The sequence below is a fragment of the Gorilla gorilla genome, chromosome 4, assembly GCF_029281585.2.
Source record: "Gorilla gorilla gorilla isolate KB3781 chromosome 4, NHGRI_mGorGor1-v2.1_pri, whole genome shotgun sequence".
Classification (NCBI taxonomy): domain Eukaryota; kingdom Metazoa; phylum Chordata; class Mammalia; order Primates; family Hominidae; genus Gorilla; species Gorilla gorilla.
This window is the reverse complement of record NC_073228.2, coordinates 9307058-9328945: the sequence shown is the minus strand read 5'-3', so window position 1 is coordinate 9328945 and position 21888 is coordinate 9307058. Positions and strand designations below refer to the sequence as shown.

Here is a 21888-nt window from a genome sequence, read left to right as displayed (position 1 = left end):
TGCAGCAGGAAGGGTCGGGGCGCTCGGGGACACTGTGGAGACAGGCTCCCCGGGACTGGCCACTACTAGACGGGGCAGGGGTAGGAAGGGGACAGGTAAGAGAAGGGGGTCCCAGCTGCTGGAGGCACACGTGGCTCGGGGGTGGCCCAGCAGGCAGGAAGGGCCAGGAGGCTCGGGCGAGGGTCACCCAGGAGTGGCAGCAGTGCAGGAGGGATGCCCAAGAGGGAGGCAGCCCCAGGATGAGGCACCACAGGAGCCCCCCATCCCCACCGCCCCAGAGCTGGAACCGCAGGAGCCCCCCCATCCCAAGCCAAGAGCTGGTGGAGGGAGAGGTGTTCCAAGCTGGCCCCAAGGTGGGGGTGCTGGGGGAGGGAGAGGTGCCCCAGGCTTGCCCCAAGGTGAGGAGCTGGGGTTCTCACAGCTGAGAGAGCAGAGCCAGCAGCCCCAGGCTGGCCAGCAAGTCCTCACCTCCCCACGCCTGGCTCCTCCACCTGCAGGTCCGACCACAGCCCCGCTGGCACCAGGACGCTCCGAGCTCCCTGCCGGGTGCTCAGTGGCATCACTGAGCCAGGCGTGGGGGACCCAGGAGCCCCGGGCTGCCTCAACCACGCTGCATAGGTCCCCTCTTGGCATCTTCCCACAGACACCAGGCCACAGGTTCTGATCCCAAAAGCCGATTCCCAGCCACAGCGCTATGTCCGTTCTGGAGTCCCCTACTCTGGATGACGGGGGCCCAGACAACCGGACCACCGCCTCCTTCAGAGAAGCCCTGGTGCAGCTGGGGCTGGGAGTGCTCCCCGGGGCACTGTGCCGACGGTGGTGGGGCTGGGGGTGCTCCCCGGGGCGCTGTGCCGACGGTGGTGGGGGGAGGGTGCTCCCTGGGGCGCTGTGCCCACGGTGGTGGGGCTGGGGGTGCTCCCCGGGGCGCTGTGCCCACGGTGGTGGGGCTGGGGGTGCTCCCCAGGGCGCTGTGCCCACGGTGGTGGGGCTGGGGGTACTCCCCGGGGCGCTGTGCCGACGGTGGTGGGGGGAGGGTGCTCCCTGGGGCGCTGTGCTGACGGGGTGCTATGCCAGCCAGGGGGGTTACTCCCTGGGGGTGCGGGACACTCGCACCTCCTCCAGACTCACCAGAGCTGCAGCTTCACCCGCCGCCCGTCCAGCAGGATGGTGGTCGTCTTGTAGTCGATGCCTGCGGAAGGGTTAGAGACGGCTTAGACCTGAGGCTGCCGCTAACAGGACGCTGGAAGTCTCACGTTCAGGGAAGAAAAGGGTTTCTCGTCAGTGCAACTTCCAGGTTTACAAGGCAGGTGGATGGGACCCCCTCCCTGTGTCTGCCCAAGCTCACAGGGGCCCTGCCTGCACCCTCCCGCTTCGGCCTCCCGCACCCGGGCCCCTCCTGTCCTCAGCCGCCTTGGCCTCTGTGGGGGTCAGGCTCGCATCACCCTGGCCCAGGGGGCTCCCCGACAGGCACTGCAGGGCCTACATGTGACCTGGAGGCCGGTGGGTTTGCCTCGGGGCTGTGGCCGCTGGGTGTGCCCCCGTCTGGGCTGGTCCTTCCCTCCCCACCTCCTCCCCAAGCCTGCAGGCCTGAGAGTTCTGACTCAGCTCTGTTTCCAAGGGAACGGGGCTAAGGCAGCGGCTCTGCAGACACTGAGACTGCATCCCCCAGTATCACACTAGGAAAGTACAGTAAAGACAGACGTGACGCTGCGTGGGACGCCCGCTCTCAGCTGTGTACATGTGCATGTGAACCACGCGTGTGCAGGGACACGGGACTGCACGCCCATCCCAGCCACCTCTGGGGTGCAGATTACAGGTAGGCTGGAACCTTCTTTCCACATTTCTATTTTTTCAAGTTAAAAAAAAAACAAACAAAAAAAAACCGAGAATGCCTTTCTTCTTTTTTTTTTTGAGACAGGGTTTCTCTCTGTCGCCCTGGCTGGAGTGCAGTGGCGTGATCACAGCTCACTGCAGCCTCCACAGCCCAGGCTCAAGTGATCCTCCCACCTCAGTCCCCTGAGTAGCTGGGACTACGGGTGTGTGCCACTAGGGCCAGATAATTTTTGTATTTTTTTGTAGAGACGGGGTTTCGCTATGTTTCCCAGGCTGGTCTCAAACTCCTAAGTTCACACAATCTGCCCGGCTCAGCCTCCCAAAGTGCTGGCATTACAGGCATGAGCCACCATGCTAGAACACTTCTTCTAAAATAAAAAGCTACAATTAAGGGCTGGATGCGGTGGCTGACGCCTGTCATCCCAGCACTTTGGGAGGCTGAGGCGGGTGGATCACTTGAGGTCAGGAATTCAAGACCAGCCTGACCAATATGATGAAACCCCATCTCTACTAAAAATTCAAAAATTAGCCGGGTGTGGTGGTGGGCTCCTGGAATCCTAGCTAGTAGGGAGGCTGAGGCAGGAGAATTGCTTGAACCCGGGAGGTGGAGGTTGCAGTGAACTGAGATTGTGCCACTGTGCTCCAGCCTGGGCGACAGAGTGAGACTCTGTATCAAAACAAACAACAACAACAACAAAAAAAAACAAAAAAAAACTACACTTAAAAAAAATCTTTTTTGAGACAGAGTCTCCCCCTCGCCCAGGCTCTAGTACAGTAGCACAATCACAGCTGACTGCAGCCTCTACCTCCTGGGCTCACAGGCACACCACTGCACCTGCCACCACACCTGCCACCGCACCTGCCACCACACCTGCCACCGCACCTGGCTAATTGACAGGGCATTGCTGTGTTGCCCAGGCTGGTCAACCTCCTGGACTCAAGTGATCCTCCCACTTCAGCCTCCCAAAGTGCTGGGATTACGCATGAGCCACCATGCCTGGCCACAATACATTTTTTTTTTTTTTTTGAGATGGAATTTCGCTCTTGTTGCCCAGGCTGGAGTGCTGTGGTGCAATCTTGGCTCACTGCAACCTCGGCCTCCTGAGTTCAAGTGATTCTCCTGCCTCAGCCTCCTGAGTAGCTGGAATTACAGGCATACACCGCCACGTCCAGCTAATTTTTGTATTTTTAGTAGAGATGGGGTTTCATCGTATCAGTCAGGCTGGTCTTGAACTCCTGACTTCAGGCGATCCACTTGTCTCGGCCTCCCAAAGTGCTGGGATTACAGGCATGAGCTGCTGCTCCCGGCCAATAAATATTTTTAGAAGGGAAAAATATGTTTCCCCGTCCCCGTCCCCCCAGACACCAGTGTTCTGCTTCTTTAGGAAACATCTCCTGTGTTCACTTCTAGCGCTTCCGGATGAGCACCAGGTCTGTCACTGAGAACATAGAAAGAGAGGGTTTGAATTAAGGGGCTGGAGAATGCCGGGTGGGAGCACTGCCTTCCTAAAACCAGGTACAACGACACGTACAATCACAGGAACCCAAACTGCTTAGTAACAAGACATGACCAGCCTTTGTGGGATTTGCTTGATTTATTTCACGTATAGGATTTACTTGAGAGTATCTCTCAAAGCACTAAACCTACAAGAGACAAGCCCTGGCCTCACTCTCGGCTGTGATCAGATGTTGAGTGCTTTGACAAGTATGGCTGAATAGGGAATCAGAATTCTAAAGGGAAGCGCGCCGCCGAGAGGCCGAGGGGAGAAGCAGCGCCGCCGAGGCTCGTACCAGACCTCGCCCTGGAGACCGTCGTGGAGCACACGGCCTCTGCAGCTCTCCTTCCAGAGAAGCCCGCGATGTAGCCAGTGAGTGCCCAGAAACAGGCTCCTCTAAAAATGCGAGGCTGCGGAGGACATGGTTCTCAAGCAGCTTCTGCCCCCTCGAAGGGTCTAGAACCCTTGGACTTGGCCACAAGCCCCCCTGCATCCCAGTAGGCAGTGTGCCGTGTTCCGGTCTCCTGTCGGGCAGAGCGAGGTGTGCGGTGGCGGTGCCACCAGTGGCCTCCCGCTCGGTTTGGACAGCTGTTCGCCCACGTCTTCAGGCAGGCCTGGGCGTTGCAGCCGCTCTGGGCCTCTGTCCTCCACTTTCCACTTATGCAGCCGTGAGCACGTGCATGGCACACCTTCCTGATCTGAGCACACCTATGCAGCGCCTTCCATGAGATCCCGAGCACCCCTCCCTCCCACAGCTGCTGTGTCCAGCCTGTCCCCTGCCCTCTGCTTCCTCCTCCGGGCCCTGCCCCCTTCCTGGACTCCAGAGGCTCTTCCTGCGGTGCCACCAGAGCCCCAGAGACATGGAGTCCAGGCTTCCCGCATCCTCCTCTGTCTCCTGCTAAACTCCACACTCTGTCCACAGAGACTGCCCATCACACCACCAGGTAGATTAGACCAAGCAACACCAGAGCAAACTCCCCCCGTCAGAGGAGAGTGATTCAGAGGACAAAAGATACAGCAGCACTGAGAACGCCTGAAGCACCCGCTTTGCAGATGCCACCTGCCTCGTGATGAGGCTCAGACAGAGCGGCCAAGCAGTCCTCTGACCCACCCAGTACGAGGCTTTCCTGAGCTGGCCAAACGTTTGCCACCGAGCCCAGCGGGCACGCTGAGTGCACCGTCTGTCTCTCTCTCCTTGGCATGGGCGCTGACGGGGCAGTGATGGGGCCTTTGGGATGTTGCTCTTCCGGCTGGAAACCTCTGTGGCTGCTGAATTATTGTCCTGCATCCAGGAAGAATGAGGTACGCAGACAAGTGGAGGGTGAGCGAGACGAGGAGGAGCTTTACTGAGTGTTAGAACAGCTCAGGGGAGACCCACAGTGGGTGGCTTCTCTCTGCAGGCAGGTCGTCCTGACAAGTGTTCAGCTCTCAGCAGACAGGGTAGCTCTCCGCAGCTGGTCATCCCGACGTCCGCGTTGCTCTGAGTCTGGGGTTTTTGTGGTCTTCAGGGTGGGGAAGTGCATGCTGATTTGCCCACAGGCAGCCCACCCCAACCAGCATGCACATCCCCCCTCTGACAAAAGCACCGAGTCCTCCTTCCAGTCCACAGGACTGGCAGCCCAGGCCCCGGCCCCCTTGAAGCTTCAAGGTGTGGCTTCACCAGGGACCTGCCCCCTTCCACCCAGAAGTCTGTCTGCCTCCCACTGCTGTTCATGGCACCCAGCTTGTTCATGCCAAGGGGCGCCTGCAGGCCAGCACTGAGCCACCCTCAGCCCCCACTCAGCTTCCCTCCCATGTTCAACAGCGCCCAGTCCTGAGGGGGCTGAGGTGGCAGGGGCTGGCGTGTCAGTGCTGCCCCAAGTGTGGACCCACCCGGATGGTCTGCAGCAGCACCTGGGCTCAGCCCCAACTGTGCTCCACGACTGGAGCGGGCGCGGGGAGTGAGGAGACGCCAGGCATTTGGAGCAGGCACATCTAAGCCTGCAGGGGGCAGGGGTGGCCTTCCCAGGCCTCCAAGAGCACAGAGATGCCCGCGTCTAGAGCTGCCCCAGGGCAGCGGGCCGCGGCAAGCAGGGAAGGCGGAGCTGCTGCCTGATCCGTGGATCGAGAGGCCCAGCCATGCCTCCCCGCTGCAGCCGGCATCTTGGCAGCAGCCACTCTAGAGGGGCCACTGCTACCATCAGCATCTTAGCACCAGGAGCTTGACCTCACCACTGTGGGGCACGTGGCGTAGCCTCCATTGCTCTCAGACCAAAATCACACTGCTGCGGTTTTCCCAGGTGACCAAGTGAGTATCAAGGAAATAGTCCTTTCACAGAAAGGAAAATAGCCAGGCACGGTGGCTCACGCCTGTAATCCCAGTTCTTTGGGAGGTTGAGGTGAGAGGATCGCCTGAGCCCGGGAATTCGAAACCAGCCTGGGCAACATGGTGAGACCTCATCTCTACACAAAATTTAAAAATTAGGGCCTGGGCGCGGTGGCTCACGCCTGTAATCCCAGCACTTTGGGAGGCTGAGCGGGGTGGATCACCTGAGGTCAGGAGTTCGAGAGCAGCCTGACCAACATGGAGAAACCTTGTCTCTACTAAAAATACGAAATTAGCCGGGCGTGGTGGCGGGTGCCTGTAATCCCAGCTACTCAGGAGGCTGAGGCAGGAGAATTGCTTGAACCCGGGAGGTGGAGGTTGTGGTGAACCGAGATCACACCATTTCACTCCAGCCTGGGCAACAAGAGCGAAACTCCATCTCAAAAAAATAAAAATAAAAAATAAAAAAATTGGCCAATCATGGTGGTGCACACCTGTCGTCCCAGCTTCTCAGGAGGCTGAGGTGGAAGGATCTCTTGAACCCGGGAGTTGGAGACTGCAGTCAACTATGATCGTGCCACTGCACTCCAGCCTGGGTGACAGAGTGAGACTCTGTCTCTAAAAAAAAATGTAAAAGGAGACAAAAACATTTTTCTGGAGCCTTCCAACTAGATAGTTCTACTAGCCCCAGCGCGGGAGCTTCAGGCCCTGTGAAATTACGCTTTGAGCGACGACCAAAAATCTCTTCACAGTCCTTTAAAACCCTACTAAGCTCTCGGGAAGGCACTGTCACGTGCCAAGTCCTGCAGCCGTCAGCAATGAACACACTGAGCGTGAAACACAAACAATAAATTAAAAAAGAACATACATATTTGCTCCATAATAGCAATCCTCAAAGAGAATTTTGGAAATATTTATTTTCCCTTGGCAGGCACGAGGCAATGAACGAATACACTTGGGAATCTATTTTCGAATGCGGAGATAACTCCAGCTTTGATATGTCTGTCTCCAGACGAAGGGACACTCACCCCCACAGGCTGAGAGGCTCATATTTGTCCTTCCGGAGATTAATCCACTGCCTGGGCTTGGCTGGGTCCCCTGACTTAGAAAGTATCCTCTTGTCCTGTCCTTGAGGGCCAACAATCTTTTTTTTTTTTTTTTTTTTTGAGACAGAGTCTCGCTCTCTCACCCAGCCTGGAGTGCAGTGACGTGATCTCGCTCACTGCAACCTCCGCCCACCGGGTTCAAGCAATTCTCGTGCCTCAGCCTCCCATGTAGCTGGAATTACAGGCACACGCCAGCAAGCCCAGCTAATTTGTGTATTTTTAGTAGAGACGGGGTTTTACCATGTTATCCAGGTTGGTCACGAACTCCTGACCTCAGGTAATCCACCTGCCTCGGCCTCCCAAAGTGCTAGGATTATAGGCATGAGCCACCACGCCCAGCCAAGGGCCAAACAACTTTAAAATGTGTTCATAAATGTAAAAGAATTCCTGATTTTTTTTTTTTTTGAGACGGAGTCTTACTCTGTCGCCCAGGCTGGAGTGCAGTGGCGCAATCTCAGCTCACTGTAACCTCCGCCTCCCGGGTTCAAGGGATTCTCCTGTCTCAGCCTCCTGAGTAGCTGGAATTATAGGCGCCCGCTACCACGCCCGGCTCATTTTTGTATTTTTAGTAGAGATTGGGTTTTACCATGTTGGCCAGGCTGGTCTCCAACTCCTGACCTTGTAATCTGCATGCCTTGGCCTCCCAAAATGCTGGGATTACAGGTGTGAGGTACCGCGCCCGGCTTCCTGATGGTCTTTTTAAGCGCCCTATGAGTTTCAAAACCATCTTTCGTTTCTGTTTTCATGGAGTCATGGATGCGCACAGTCTGAAGTGCTGTCACGCTCCACGATGTTGGACCCTGGCCCACCCGAACCCCTGTCTCCCCTTCCCCATTTTAATCCTTTAAAATAATTTATTTTGCTATGCATCTCCAAATTGATAGAGAACATACATTCCTACTTCCTGACATTTCAGGTTTAGGCATCCACTGACTTTCCACTATAGAAGGTGAAAATGTAGCTCTCGGTCACTGACACACCCCACCCCTGTAACTCCAACACACACAGTCACACACATCCTGTACTCACTGACACACCCCACCCCTGTAACTCTAACGCACACACTCACATGCTCCCTGTACTCACTGACACACCCCACACCTGTAACTCTAACACACACACTCACATGCTCCCTGTACTCACTGACACACCACACCCCTGTAACTCTAACACACACACTCTCACACACCCTGTACTCACTGACACACCCCACCCCTGTAACTCTAACACACACACTCTCACACACCCTGTACTCACTGACACACCCCACCCCTGTAACTCTAACGCACACACTCACATGCTCCCTGTACTCACTGACACACCCCACACCTGTAACTCTAACACACACACTCACATGCTCCCTGTACTCACTGACACACCACACCCCTGTAACTCTAACACACACACTCTCACACACCCTGTACTCACTGACACACCCCACCCCTGTAACTCTAACACACACACTCTCACACACCCTGTACTCACCGACACACCCCACCCCTGTAACTCTAACACACACACTCACACGCTCCCTGTACTCACTGACACACCACACCCCTGTAACTCTAACACACATTCACAACTCCCTGTACCCACTGACACACCCCACCCCTGTAACTCTAACACAAACACACACCCTGTACTCACTGACAAACCCCACCCCTGTAACTCTAACACACACTCACAACTCCCTGTACCCACTGACACACCTCACCCCGTAACTCTAACACACACTCACACACTCCCTGTACTCACTGACACACCCCACCCCTGTAACTCTAACACACACTCACACGCTGTCTGTACTCACTGACACACCCCACGCCTGTAACTCTAACACACAGTCACACGCTCCCTGTACTCACTGACACACTTCACCCCATAACTCTAACACACACAGTCACACGCTCCCTGTACTCACTGACACACCTCACCCCTGTAACTCTAACACACACTCACAACTCCCTGTACTCACTGACACACCCCACCCCTGTAACTCTAACACACACACTCACACGCTCCCTGTACTCACTGACACACCTCACCCCTGTAACTCTAACACACACTCACACGCTCCCTGTACCCACTGACACACCTCACCCCTGTAACTCTAACACACACACTCTCACACACCCTGTACTCACTGACACACCCCACCCTGTAACTCTAACACACACAGTCACACACTCCCTGTACTCACTGACACACCCCACCCCTGTAACTCTAACACACACAGTCACACGCTCCCTGTACTCACTGACACACCCCACCCCTGTAACTCTAACACACAAACTCTCACACTCCCTGTACTCACTGACACACCCCACCCCTGTAACTCTAACACACACACTCTCACACACCCTGTACTCACTGACACACCCCACCCCTGTAACTCTAACACACACACTCACAACTCCCTGTACCCACTGACACACCTCACCCCGTAACTCTAACACACACACACGCTCCCTGTACTCACTGACACACCCCACCCCGTAACTCTAACACACACTCACACCCTGTACTCACTGACACACCCACCCCTGTAACTCTAACACACACTCACACGCTCCCTGTACTCACTGACACACCCCACCCCTGTAACTCTAACACACACACTCACACGCTCCCTGTACTCACTGACACACCCCACCCCTGTAACTCTAACACACACTCACATGCTCCGTGTACTCACTGACACACCCCACCCCTGTAACTCTAACACACACTCACATGCTCCGTGTACTCACTGACACACCCCACCCCTGTAACTCTAACACACACACTCACACGCTCCCTGTACTCACTGACACACCCCACCCCTGTAACTCTAACACACACTCACATGCTCCGTGTACTCACTGACACACCCCACCCCTGTAACTCTAACACACTCACACGCTCCCTGTACTCACTGACACACCCCACCCCTGTAACTCTAACACACACTCACATGCTCCGTGTACTCACTGACACACCACACCCCTGTAACTCTAACACACACACTCTCACACACCCTGTACTCACTGACACACCCCACCCCTGTAACTCTAACACATACTCACACCCTGTACTCACACACCCCACCCCTGTAACTCTAACACACACTCACACGCTCCCTGTACTCACTGACACACCCCACCCCTGTAACTCTAACACACACACACCCTGTACTCACACACCCCACCCCTGTAACTCTAACACACACTCACACGCTCCCTGTACTCACTGACACACCCCACCCCTGTAACACTAACACACACGCTCCCTGTACTCACTGACACACCCCACCCCTGTAACTCTAACACACACTCACATGCTCCGTGTACTCACTGACACACCCCACCCCTGTAACTCTAACACACACACTCTCACACACCCTGTACTCACTGACACACCCCACCCCTGTAACTCTTAACACATACTCACACCCTGTACTCACACACCCCACCCCTGTAACTCTAACACACACTCACACGCTCCCTGTACTCACTGACACACCCCACCCCTGTAACTCTAACACACACACACACCCTGTACTCACACACCCCACCCCTGTAACTCTAACACACACTCACACGCTCCCTGTACTCACTGACACACCCCACCCCGTAACTCTAACACACACTCACATGCTCCCTGTACTCACTGACACACCCCACCCCTGTAACTCTAACACACTCACACGCTCCCTGTACTCACTGACAAACCCCACCCCTGTAACTCTAACACACACACTCACACGCTGCCTGTACAGTTTTGTTGCTTTTTAAGCTAGATGGATATTCAATTCTACACTGTCATAACCAGGTGCTATGGTTTGAATATGTCTGCTAAACTTCACATGTTAGAAACATAAACCCCCAGTTTGTATGTTGATTGGAGGTGGGGCCTTTGCGAAGTAATTAGGATTAGGTAGGGTCAGCAGGGTGGGGCCCTGATGATGGTACTGGTGGCGTTACAAGGAGAGGAAGACACCTGAGCTGACGGGCTTGCGCGATGCCCTCTGCCAGGTTATGACGCAGCAGGAGGCCCTCCCCAGATGCAGCCCCTCAACCTTGGACTTCCCAGCCTCCAGAACTGTAAGAAATGCATTTATTTTCTTTATAAATTACCCAGTTTGTGGTATTCTGTTACAGCAACAGAAAATGACACCAGGTAGATGCCATCCACAGCTGAACCACCATATGGTATACAATGTTTATTCTTCCTTCATGTACGAATTTTTGTTTCTACTGGAGTTAAAAATTGCCTCATTGTACCAGGCGTGATGGTTCATGCCTGTAATCCCAGCACTCTGGGAGGTCAAGGCAGGTGGATCATCTGAGGTCAGGAGTTCGAGACCAGCCTGACCAACATGGTGAAACCTCATCTGTACTAAAAATACAAAAACTAGCCAGGCATGGTGGTGGGCGCCTGTAGTCCCAGCTACTTGGGAGGCTGAGGCAGGAGAATCACTTGAACCCAGTAGGCGGAGGTTGCAGTGAGCTGAGATCGTGCAACTGCACTCCAGCCTGGGTGATGGAGTGAGACTCTTGTCTCAAAAACAACAACAACAACAAAATTGCCTGTTTACTTGTTGTTTACTTGTTGTTTACTCATTGTTTACTTGTTCAGTTTTCTCTGCATTTATTACTAATTCATCACTGTAATTTTCCCCAACTATCTAAATCTGCTCTCGGTACCTGCAAACATTCAAGAATTTCACTTTCTTTGGGGCATCTTTCCAGACCTTCTGTCCTGCTCCCATCTGGACTGGGAGGACTGTTGCCCTGGGGCCCCTACTCCCTTACTGCTGGATTCCATCCTTCCCTCCCTTAGCTGACTCCTCTTTTCAATTCCTGAGAAAGGTGCATGGAATAAGGTAGTATCTGAGACTCTGCATGTCTGAAAATGTCTTTAGACTGCCCTCACTCTTCCTTGTGTTTGGACAGGCATACAATTGAGGGAGAAGATGCTTTTCCCTTAAACACGTTCACGTCATTCCAGAGTTCCTTTTGAGATTGGCCGTAAACTCATTCTTGACCCTCTGAATGTGACCTGGTTTTCCTCCTGGCGGGCATGGAGGCGCTTCTCTGAAACTGCACGCCTTGTGGGCCTTGCTGTAGAGATCTTCGTGGCCAGGCTGACCACTCCATGGGGCTTTCAATCTGGAGACACAAATCTCAATTTTGGGGAACTTTCTTGGATAATTTGTTCTCTCCTTCTGGGATGTGATTAATCAGATACTGGGCCTCCTGAGCCTGTTTCCCACCTTTCTTGTCTGATTTTGCATCTCTCTCTCTTTTTCCCAGCATTCTGGGAATTCATCTCGTTTTAACTTTTATCCCTTCTTTGAAATTATTGTTTTCAATGTCCAAGATCTTTCTTATTTTGTGACTGTCAACACTGGACAAACTAGAAAATGCAACAACCTGGCCGGGCGCGGTGGCTCGCGCCTGTAATCCCAGCACTTTGGGAGGCCGAGGCGGGCGGATCACCTGAGGTCAGGTGTTTGAGACCAGTCTGGCCAACATGGTCAAAGCCCAACTCTACTAAAAATATGAAATTAGCCAGGTGTGGTGGCGGATGCCTGTAATCCCAGCCACTCAGGAGGCTGAGGCAGCAGAGTCACTGAGGCTGGGAGGCGGAGGTTGCAGTGAGCTGAGATCGCGCCATTGCACTCCAGCCTGGGCAAAAAAGAGTGAAACTCCGTCTCAAAAGAAAAGACCGGGCGCGGTGGTTCACGCCTGTAACCCCAGCACTTTGGGAGGCCAAGGTGGGCGGATCATGAGGTCAGGAGTTCGAGACCATCCTGGCTAACAGGGTGGAACCCCATCTCTACTAAAAATACAAAAAAAAAAAAATTAGCCGGGTGTGGTGGCGGGCGCCTGTAGTCCCAGCTACTCGGGAGGCTGAGGCAGGAGAATGGCATGAACCCAGGAGGCGGAGCTTGCAGTGAGCCGAGATCGCGCCACTGCACTCCAGCCTGGGCGACAGAGCAAGACTCGTCTTAAAAAAAAAAAAAAAAAAAGAAAAGAAAAAGCAACCTAAAACACTTGGGGAATGACTGACTGAACGGGGGAGGGGCCTCCTTGTCACCTGCCTCACTCTGGCATCGCAGGCAACGTTCGTATGGTTTGGAGTTGCTGCCGGCCAGCTTCCTCATCAGGTGGGAAGAACGAACCCCAGAATGAACCTAATACAGAAGAAAGCAGGGCCAGGGTGTGTGCAGGGAGTAGGCAGAGGAGAAAGAACAACACGAGATAATCCTGACGGCATCGTTCAGGCACCAGGATCCAGCCACGCCTGAAACTACACCTGCCCCTCAACCTGCCGGCTGTGTGAGGCAACACATTCCTCTGTGCTTAAGCTATTTTGAGTTAATTTTCTTGTTTGCACCAAAATGTCTGGTAGAAAACCCACAAAGCACAATGACTGGAGAGAGAGAGAGAAAACATCTGACACCCCCTAAACTTGGAAAAGCTACAAAGGATGCATTTTCACATCTTCCCCAAGCAAAGTACAATGACCTCCACATCCCGGAATTTCACTAACAATAAACAAGAACTGGAAATAAAATCGAACTCAATGATAATGATTTCATTATTCACCATCATGACCAAAACTGAACTCAGTGTCTTCTTCAGCTGGCAGTTCCCATTAGCACAGCCCGGATGCATAACCTACACCCACAACCTGCCCTGGCAAGTGACCAGCTTTGAAAGGACAATGACAGCCGCCTGTCTGACATGGTCTCCACCAAGTGCTGTCTTCCTTCAGAGCAGCACTTGGCCCTTCTCCCGAATCTATTCTGCTCCTGTGGATGGCACTCCCTTTACCCCATACTTCAGAACTGGGGGTGGGGCAGGGTAGGGTAGTACCTTAGCCAGTGGGGTTGCCATAATGAAAATACCATAAGCTAGGCAGCTCCTAAACAACAGAAACTTGTCATCACAGTTCTGGAGGCTGGAAGTTCTAGATCAAGGTCCAGGCAGAGCCAGTGTCTGACGAGGGCTGCGTCCTGGTTCATGGAGGTGTCTTCTCCCCATGTCCTCCCCTAGCTGGAGGGGCGAGGGAGCTCTTGGACGCTTCACTCATCCCATCCACAAAGCCCCACGTGACCTAATCGTCTTCCAATAGCCCCATCTTCTAACACCATCACCTTGGGGTTAGGTTTCAGCACCCGAATTTGGGGGGGTCACAAACATTCACTCTCTTGCAGGCGGGTGGGGAGATAAAACCTTAAAAAACAGTGCCCTCCATCTGCTACGTGGGTCCTTCTCACCGGGGGGGGAGAGGTGGCAACAGTGACGACCTGAAGCCCCTGGTACTCTGAGTCTCCTGGTACTGGACGGTGAGGACCCCACAGGGCTGGTAAAGCACAGATGCTGCAGCCTGGGGCCTGGGATCAAATCCAGTCCCAACACCAACGTCTTCCTCCATCTCCCCCGGGTCTCTGTTTCCCTGTCTACGAATGGGGAACCGACCGCCTCGTGGGACGCACTCACCACAGCTCCTCAAAGTCTGTGTACCTGCTGCCAGCAGTCCACGTCAGCTCAGCAAAGGCTCCAACTCCTCCCCAAACCTCTGTGGTCACACACAGTGAGGGCACCCCCCACCTTCAACAGCCTCTCCCCGCCACACAGTGAGGGCACCCCTCACCTTCAACAGCATCTCCCCCCTACACAGGGCACCCCCCACCTTCAACAGCCTCTCCTCACCTACACACCAATTCCGTGGTGAGTCTCTCGGCTCTTCCCAGCCACCCCTACAAAGCACCATTCCCTTTGCATTCGGATGGGTCCTGTTTCGAGGCTTACCCCCGCCAGTTTGACATCTCTGCTTCAGTGGCCTACTAATTTTTCTTTTTCTTTTTCTTTTTTGAGATGGAGTCTCGCTGTGTCGCCCAGGCTGGAATGCAATGGCGTGATCTCAACTCACTGCAACCTCCGCCTCCTGGATTCAAGCGATTCTCCTGCCTCAGCCTCTCCAGTAGCTGGGATTACAGATGCCCGCCATCACACCTGGATAATTTTTTATTTTAGTACAGATGAGAGTTCACCATATTGGTCAGGCTGGTCTCGAACTCCTGACCTCAGGTGATCCACCTGCCTCAGACTCCCAAAGTGCTGGGATTATAGGCGTGAGCTACCGCGCCCGGCCGGTAGCCTACTAATTTATTTATTTATTTATTTATTTATTTTTTCTGAGACAGAGTCTCACTCTGTCGTCCAGGCTGGAGTGCTGTGGCACGATCTCGGCTCACCGCAAGCTCCGTCTCCCGGGTTCAAGCAATTCTCCTGCCTCAGCCTCCTGAGTAGCTGGGATTACAGGTGCCCGCCACCACGCCCAGCTAATTTTTGTATTTTTAGTAGAGACGGGGTTTCACCATGTTGGTCAGGCTGGTCTCGAACCCCTGACCTCGTGATCCACCTGCCTCGGCCTCCCAAAGTGCTGGGATTACAGGCGTGAGCCACCGCACCCGGCCAGCCTACTAATTTAAACAATTAATGTTCAAGCTATCTCTGAATTAATACCTGAACTAAAAGCTGAATTTCTTCCAAGTCCCAGGTTCTCAGCCCATCGTAAAAGCTCATTACAATGAGATTCCCCACAGAAAAAGCTAAAACCAATCACTGGTTTCTCCCGTCCCAACAGGACAGAAAGCATTACAAGCCGGGCTGCTTCCAGGAGGTGGCCCGTCCTGCAGCGGCCAGCTCAACCCACTCCGGCCCTTCCCTGATGCGTCCCCCTTGCCACAGGTCCGAGGCCCAGAGGCGGCCTGTGTTGTGGCTCTCCATCAGCCCTGACGCCGCGTCTCTGTCCCTGTGGACTCGGCCCTTCCCAGTGGGAACCCTGCCTTCCCGTGTCCACCTTCCAATCCTCGTCCACCACCCGTCTCCAGGGCCAGCACCCAAGCGTTTGGGGTTTCCAGGCACAGGTGGCCTGGCCCTACACAGAGCCCGCATCCTCTTTGCACAGGACACTTGAAGTCTGCTGGAACCCCCGGATGTGGGGCCCTCTGACCCCAGATGAGGGCGTCAGTGATGCTGTGGTGCTGCACCTGCCCGACCCCTGCACCTGACCCGGGGCCTCTTCTCCATCCCTCAGCCACAGCCCAGAACGTCTGGACACTGGGCCCAGCGAGCAGTGACCAAACTCATTTCAAGTCTCTCTTTTTTTCTCTAAAATCAATGCTGTTCCAAAGATAAACCCTCTAACGCAGCCATGTCTGCCTAGAGAAATCTTCAAACCATATCCTTTCATAGCTACGTTCAAATTCAATTTGTGAGAAGACTCTTCTTTTCATAAACCCATTGATGGAGCCATTTTGTTTTAGTCTTTGCAGGTTTTTTTTTTTTTTTTTTTACCTTGTCTCCCATCTGTGTGTTTGCTCTTTCGTTATTTACCGTTTCTCCTTCTCTGTGTTACCTTACGTTTTGGTCCACGAGAAACTAAGAAACATTTTTGACATCAGCAGTGTTAGCATTAGGATAATACAATTCAAGCTCACTGCACTTAGCTGATTAACTTACCACGTACTCTGTCCATCAAAATATAATAAAGATATACAAAGCTTCTAGAACAAAGCCCGTCAGAACGTTCACTGAGTGAGTCAGAAAACAGGGACAAAAAGATAATTTTAACCTTCTAAAAAACAAGAACAAAAAAGGGAGAAGTCAAATGCCACACCATTCTCTACACTTGGAGCTGCATAATGAGTAAATATTTTAGGAATCCGTTTTAAGTCATCTACCACCTGCTTAATTCTATTTTAGTAAGTGGCATAACTGCCTTCACAAGCAAGTATCTGTTGATGGTGCAAATACTGATTCAATACAATGTACAGACGTATTTATCTCTCAGCCCAGCTTTTGAGAAATCTGTCTTACGTTGAGTTATAACACCAGAAAGCCAGAAAGCAGACTGGCGGTCCCCGGGGCAGAGGGGAGGGGCAGGGCGAATGGCCACTGGACAGCACAGGGCTCCTGGAAGTGGCCGGTGCTGACGCTGCAGTGTGGTGGTGATTCAACGCCACTTTACACCTGCACCGTAAAATGCTCACATCTGACTTTAAGTGTGTGGTTTTCGTGAAAGCAGCTCCCTTTCTGCGTTTTTTTTTTTGTTTGTTTGTTTGTTTTGCGCCAGAGTCTCACTCTGTCCCCCAGGCTGGAGTGCAGTGGCGCGATCTCGGCTCACTGCAAGCTCCGCCTCCTGGGTTCACGCCATTCTCCTGCCTCAGCCTCCTGAGTAGCTGGGACTACAGGCGCCTGCCACCACGCCCAGCTAATTTTTTGTATTTTTAGTAGAGATGTGGTTTCACTGTGTTAGCCAGGATGGTCTCGATCTCCTGACCTCGTGATCCGCCTTGGCCTCCCAAAGTGCTGGGATCACAGGTGTGAGCCACCGCGCCTGGTCGCCACAAGCCTTATTTATTTTAAATCACCTTTGTGTTAGGACACTAAACTCCCAAAAGGTGAGGCCTGGGACCAGCATCAGGCTGGACAAGTGCTGCAGAGGCCACGCCAACCCTGTGCGGCCACTGCGGCCCCGCCCAGTCACTAAGCACCTGCAGGTCACGGAGCACAGGGCAGGGGACAGCCTCCAACAAGCACAGGGCAGGGGCCAGTCTCCACCATGTACAGGGCAGGGGGCAGCCTCCACCGGGCACAGGGCAGGGGCCAGCCTCCACCGAGCGCAGGGCAGGGGGCAGCCTCCAGTGAGCGCAGGGCAGGGGGCAGCCTCCAGTGAGCGCAGGGCAGGGGGCAGCCTCCAGTGAGCGCAGGGCAGGGGGCAGCCTCCACCGAGCGCAGGGCAGGCGCCAGCCTCCACCGAGCGCAGGGCAGGGGGCAGCCTCCACCGAGCGCAGGGCAGGGGGCAGCCTCCACCGAGCGTAGGGCAGGGGCCAGCCTCCAGTGAGCGCAGGGCAGGGGGCAGCCTCCACCGAGCGCAGGGCAGGCGCCAGCCTCCACCGAGCGCAGGGCAGGGGGCAGCCTCCACCGAGCGCAGGGCAGGGGCCAGCCTCCACCGAGCGCAGGGCAGGGGCCAGCCTCCACTGAGCTGTCACCACCACAGGACACCTGGAAACACGAAGGAACACGGCCCAGAAGCGGTGTCCTGGAGCGTGGCAGCTGCTGCCCGAGCAGGCTGCGGGGTGAACGCAGTCGTGGGAGGCTCACGAAGGGACATCGTCTTGGGGAAGGGGGATCAAGGCAGCCACAGTGGCTCTGGGAGGGACAGAGGGGCCAGATCCCAGAGCTCCCCTCACAACCCATCAGAGTGGTGGATTCCCTGAGGCTGGTTGTGGGGCTGGACATCTTGTGACCACAACTCCCAGGGCCTGAGAAGGGGGCAGCTGTCCTCGGGCTGGCCCGTCCTGCTCAGACCGGAGGCCTGGCAGCGTTCGAGGGCTCAACTCAGGTGGGCCCAGGCTTTCAGGGTGGGGTGACCTCTCTTATGAAGGTCTCATGCAGCCTTGGACCCCACACTAGGGCCTGGGTCTCTCCTAGATTCCCATACACCCAGGGGAGTGGCCATAGGATCCAGTCCTGCCCTGGCCCTGGGTCGCAGGCAGGAGCCCCACCCACCATGGCCACCACCTGCCAAAGAGGGGTGTGGGCTCGGGGCAGGGCCACTCAGGGGATGGGACGGCAGTTCCCCCACATGTGTGAGCTTCTCAACTCAAAGTCCTGGCTGGAAGCTGGAGGGTTCCAGGAGGCCACCCCACCAAGGCTGCCTGACACTCTGCTTCTGAAGTTAAAAAAAAAATCGCATATGAAAAAGCTTATTTAAAATCAAGTCATTCATGCTTGGTACTAAATACTTACCACTACAATCTTATTACCCATGGACAACCACGATTAATATTTCAGTGTAGTTAATTTCACTGTTTATGTATATATATGATTTTCTTTCTACATAGCAGTAATACATATAATGATATATGTAATTTTAACATTTTTCATATGAAGTATTGATACAAATGTTTTAATTCTAAAATATAATTTCTGGGCCGGGCGTGGTGGCTCACGCCTTTAATCCCAGCACTTTGGGAGGCCGAGGCGGGTGGATCACAAGGTGCATCTCAGGGGTTCGAGACCATCCTGGCCAACATGGTGAAGCCCCGTCTCTACTAAAAATACAAAAATTAGCTGGGCTTGGTGGCGTGCGCCTGTAGTCCCAGCTACTCAGGAGGCTGAGGCAGGAGAATCACTTGAACCCGGGAGGCAGAGGTTGCAGTGAGCTGAGATTGTGCCATTGCACTCCAGCCTGGGCAACAGAGCAAGACTCCGTCTCAAAAAAAAAAAAAAAAAGAAAGAAAAAAGAAAATGATGTTTGAGAGAAAATTAGCTAAAAATGAAGGCAAATATATCTGCTTCATACACATTGAACACAGTTGCCAAAACACTACATGTGGTAATATATTAACTCAAAAAACATGAGTTTTTGGTAGGTAAGTGGTAAATGAGCTCCCCCACCCCCAACTCCTTAGTGAAGATTTGGCTAAAAATCAATTTATATAACTCAAAGATTGCTGGCTCTCCTAGGGAACATAACTTACCTATGGTAGGAAATATTACATTTCTAGACAAAAAGGCAAACGAGAGTAATACCTCTGAACAGTTAGAAGCAGCCGTGTGGGAGAAGTCTCCTAATACAGGAAGCAGTAGTTAACCAGTGCAGTCGGACACTGGGTAGGGAAAAAAGCCCCTCTGCTTGGATGAGCACAGCCTCACCCAGCAACCCAGGCCCTGAGTGTGAGACAAGCAACCCTGCAGCAAAGCATCTTAAGGCTCTGTGTGGAGGCTTTGGAGCCACCAGAACTGGGCTCAGATGGGGGATTTCTCTAGCACTGTGATTCCAGTCATTAAAATAACTTACTATAAAATAAATTAAAAGTAAAAATATAAAGTAAAAGAGATGACTCCATCAATAAAAAATATACCAAATTCGGCAATCTATTACTGTAGGAATGCAAGGTTGGTTCGACCTTTGAAAATCTATCAATGCAATTTATCACATCAATAAATCAAAAAAGAAAAACCACATGATCTCAGTGAGGCAGCATTTGACAAAATCCAATGCCTGTTCATGACAAAAGCTCTCAGCAAACTAGGAATAGAAAGGAACTCCCTTAACCTGATAAAGTGCATCTTAAAAAAAAGAACCTCAAAGCTAACATTTTACTTAATGGTAAAAAACAGAACGCTTTCCCCATGAAAATGAGAAAATATTTTCCCCATGAAAATATCCACTCTTACCACTCCAACTCAATACCATTTTGGAAGTTATAACCAGGGCAATAAGGCAACAAAAAGAAAGAAAAGGCATGCAGATTAAAACCATCTCGATTACCAGATGACATTACTGTACACACACACACGCATGCACACACACACACACACACACAGGCACGCATGCACACACACACATACACCTCTCCAAAAACCAATAAGAAAGCTATTAGAACTCATAAGTGAATTTAGTAAGATCAAAATATACAAGGCCAACATGGAAAAAAACAGTTGTATTTTTAAATACTAGCAGTAAACAATCAGAAATTGAAATTAAATAGCACTAGGTACAGTGGCCCTCAAACCATGAAATACTTGAGTATAAATCTAAAAAAAAGTGCAAGACTTATATATTAAAAGCTACAAACCACTAATAAAAGGAATCAAAGAAGACCTAAATAAATGGAGAGACATACCATGTTCATGATTGACAGAATCAGTATTGTTAAGATGACAAGTCTCCCCAGTTGATCTATAGTTTTAGTCCCAATCAAAAATCCTAGCAGGACTCTTCTTGGTAGAAATCAACAAAGCCAACATTTAAAAGGAAAGTCAAAAGAGCAAAGTTGGAAGACTCAGACTCCTCAAACTCAAGACTTACTATATATTTAATCAACACAGTATGGTACTGGTATAAAAAATACATGAATAGAAAAATGGAACAGAATTGAGTCTAGAAATAGGCCCACTCAAAAATGGCCAACTGATGTTTGACCAAAGTGCAAAGGCCATACAATAAAGAATAGTCTTTTCAACAAATGCTGCTGGAACAATTAGACATCCCTGTGCAAAAGTAATGAATTTCAATCTATACCTCACACTATATTAAAAAACGAACCAGGCCGGGCGCGGTGGCTCACGCCTGTAATCCCAGCACTTTGGGAGACCGAGGCAGGCAGATCATGAGGTCAGGAGATCGAGACCATCCTGGCTAACAAGGTAAAACCCTGTCTCTACTAAAAATACAATAATTAGCCAGGCATGGTGGCACATGCCTGTAATCCCAGGTACTCGGGAGGCTGAGGCAGGGGAATTGCTTGAATCCGGGAGGTGGAGCTTGCAGTGAGCCGAGATCATGCCAATGCATTCCAGCCTGGGCTACAGAGTGAGACTCCATCTCAAAAACAAAAAACAAACAAACAAACAAAAACCCCAAAATGGACCATAGTCATAAATGTAAAATCTAAAATTATAAAATTTATAGAAGAAAATCTTTGTGACTTTGGGTTAGGCAAAGATTTCTTAGATATGACATTAAAAAGACGGTCTATAAAAGAAAAAAATTGATCAACTGGATTTCTTCAAAAGTAAAAACTCTTATTCTTTAAAAGATACTAAATGGAAAGAAAAGGCACAGATGGGGTGAAAATACTTGAAAACACATTTCTGGGTAAAGACTTACATCCAGAACGTATTTAAACATTCTCAAAATTCAATAAAAAGAAAATAAACAATTCAGGATTTTCAAAATAAGCAAAAGAGGCCAGACATAGTGGCTCACAACTGTAATCCCACCACTTTGGGAGGCCGAGGTAGGATGATCTCTTGAGCCCAGGATCTCTTGAGGATCTCTCAAGGGCAGTCTGGACAATATAGTGAGACCCTCATCTCTATAAAACTTTTCTTTTCTTAATTAGCCAGGCCTGGTGGTGTGCACTTGGAGACCAGCTACTGGGGAAATAGGTGGGAGGATCACTTGAGCCCAGTAGGTGGAGGCTGCAGTGAGCTATGACTGCACCACTGCACTCCAGCCTGGGCAACAGAGCAAGACCCTGTTTCCAAAAAAAAAAAAAAAAAAAAGAAAAGGAAAGAAAAACTGGGCAAAAGATCTGAAAAGACACTTCACCAAAGAGAATATGAGGATGGTAGAT

The 21888-nt window shown here is 52.1% G+C and overlaps 1 protein-coding gene across 2 annotated transcripts in view; it reads right to left on the bottom strand.

The window, feature by feature from the left end:
- RAB40B (RAB40B, member RAS oncogene family) overlaps positions 1-21888 on the bottom strand; it is a 43272-nt gene that overhangs the window by 6099 nt on the left and 15285 nt on the right. Inside the window, exons 1-2 of one of the 2 annotated variants that reach the window (XM_004065365.5) lie at positions 1491-1745; positions 1129-1189 (exon numbers count right to left, since the gene is read on the bottom strand). In XM_004065365.5, the coding sequence (XP_004065413.4) occupies positions 1129-1189; positions 1491-1662 (233 nt within the window). In that variant the 5' untranslated portion in view covers positions 1663-1745. Of the gene's footprint in view, positions 1-1128; positions 1190-1490; positions 1746-21888 lie in introns of those variants that run through there. The other variant, XM_055389346.2, reaches the window with a different exon arrangement.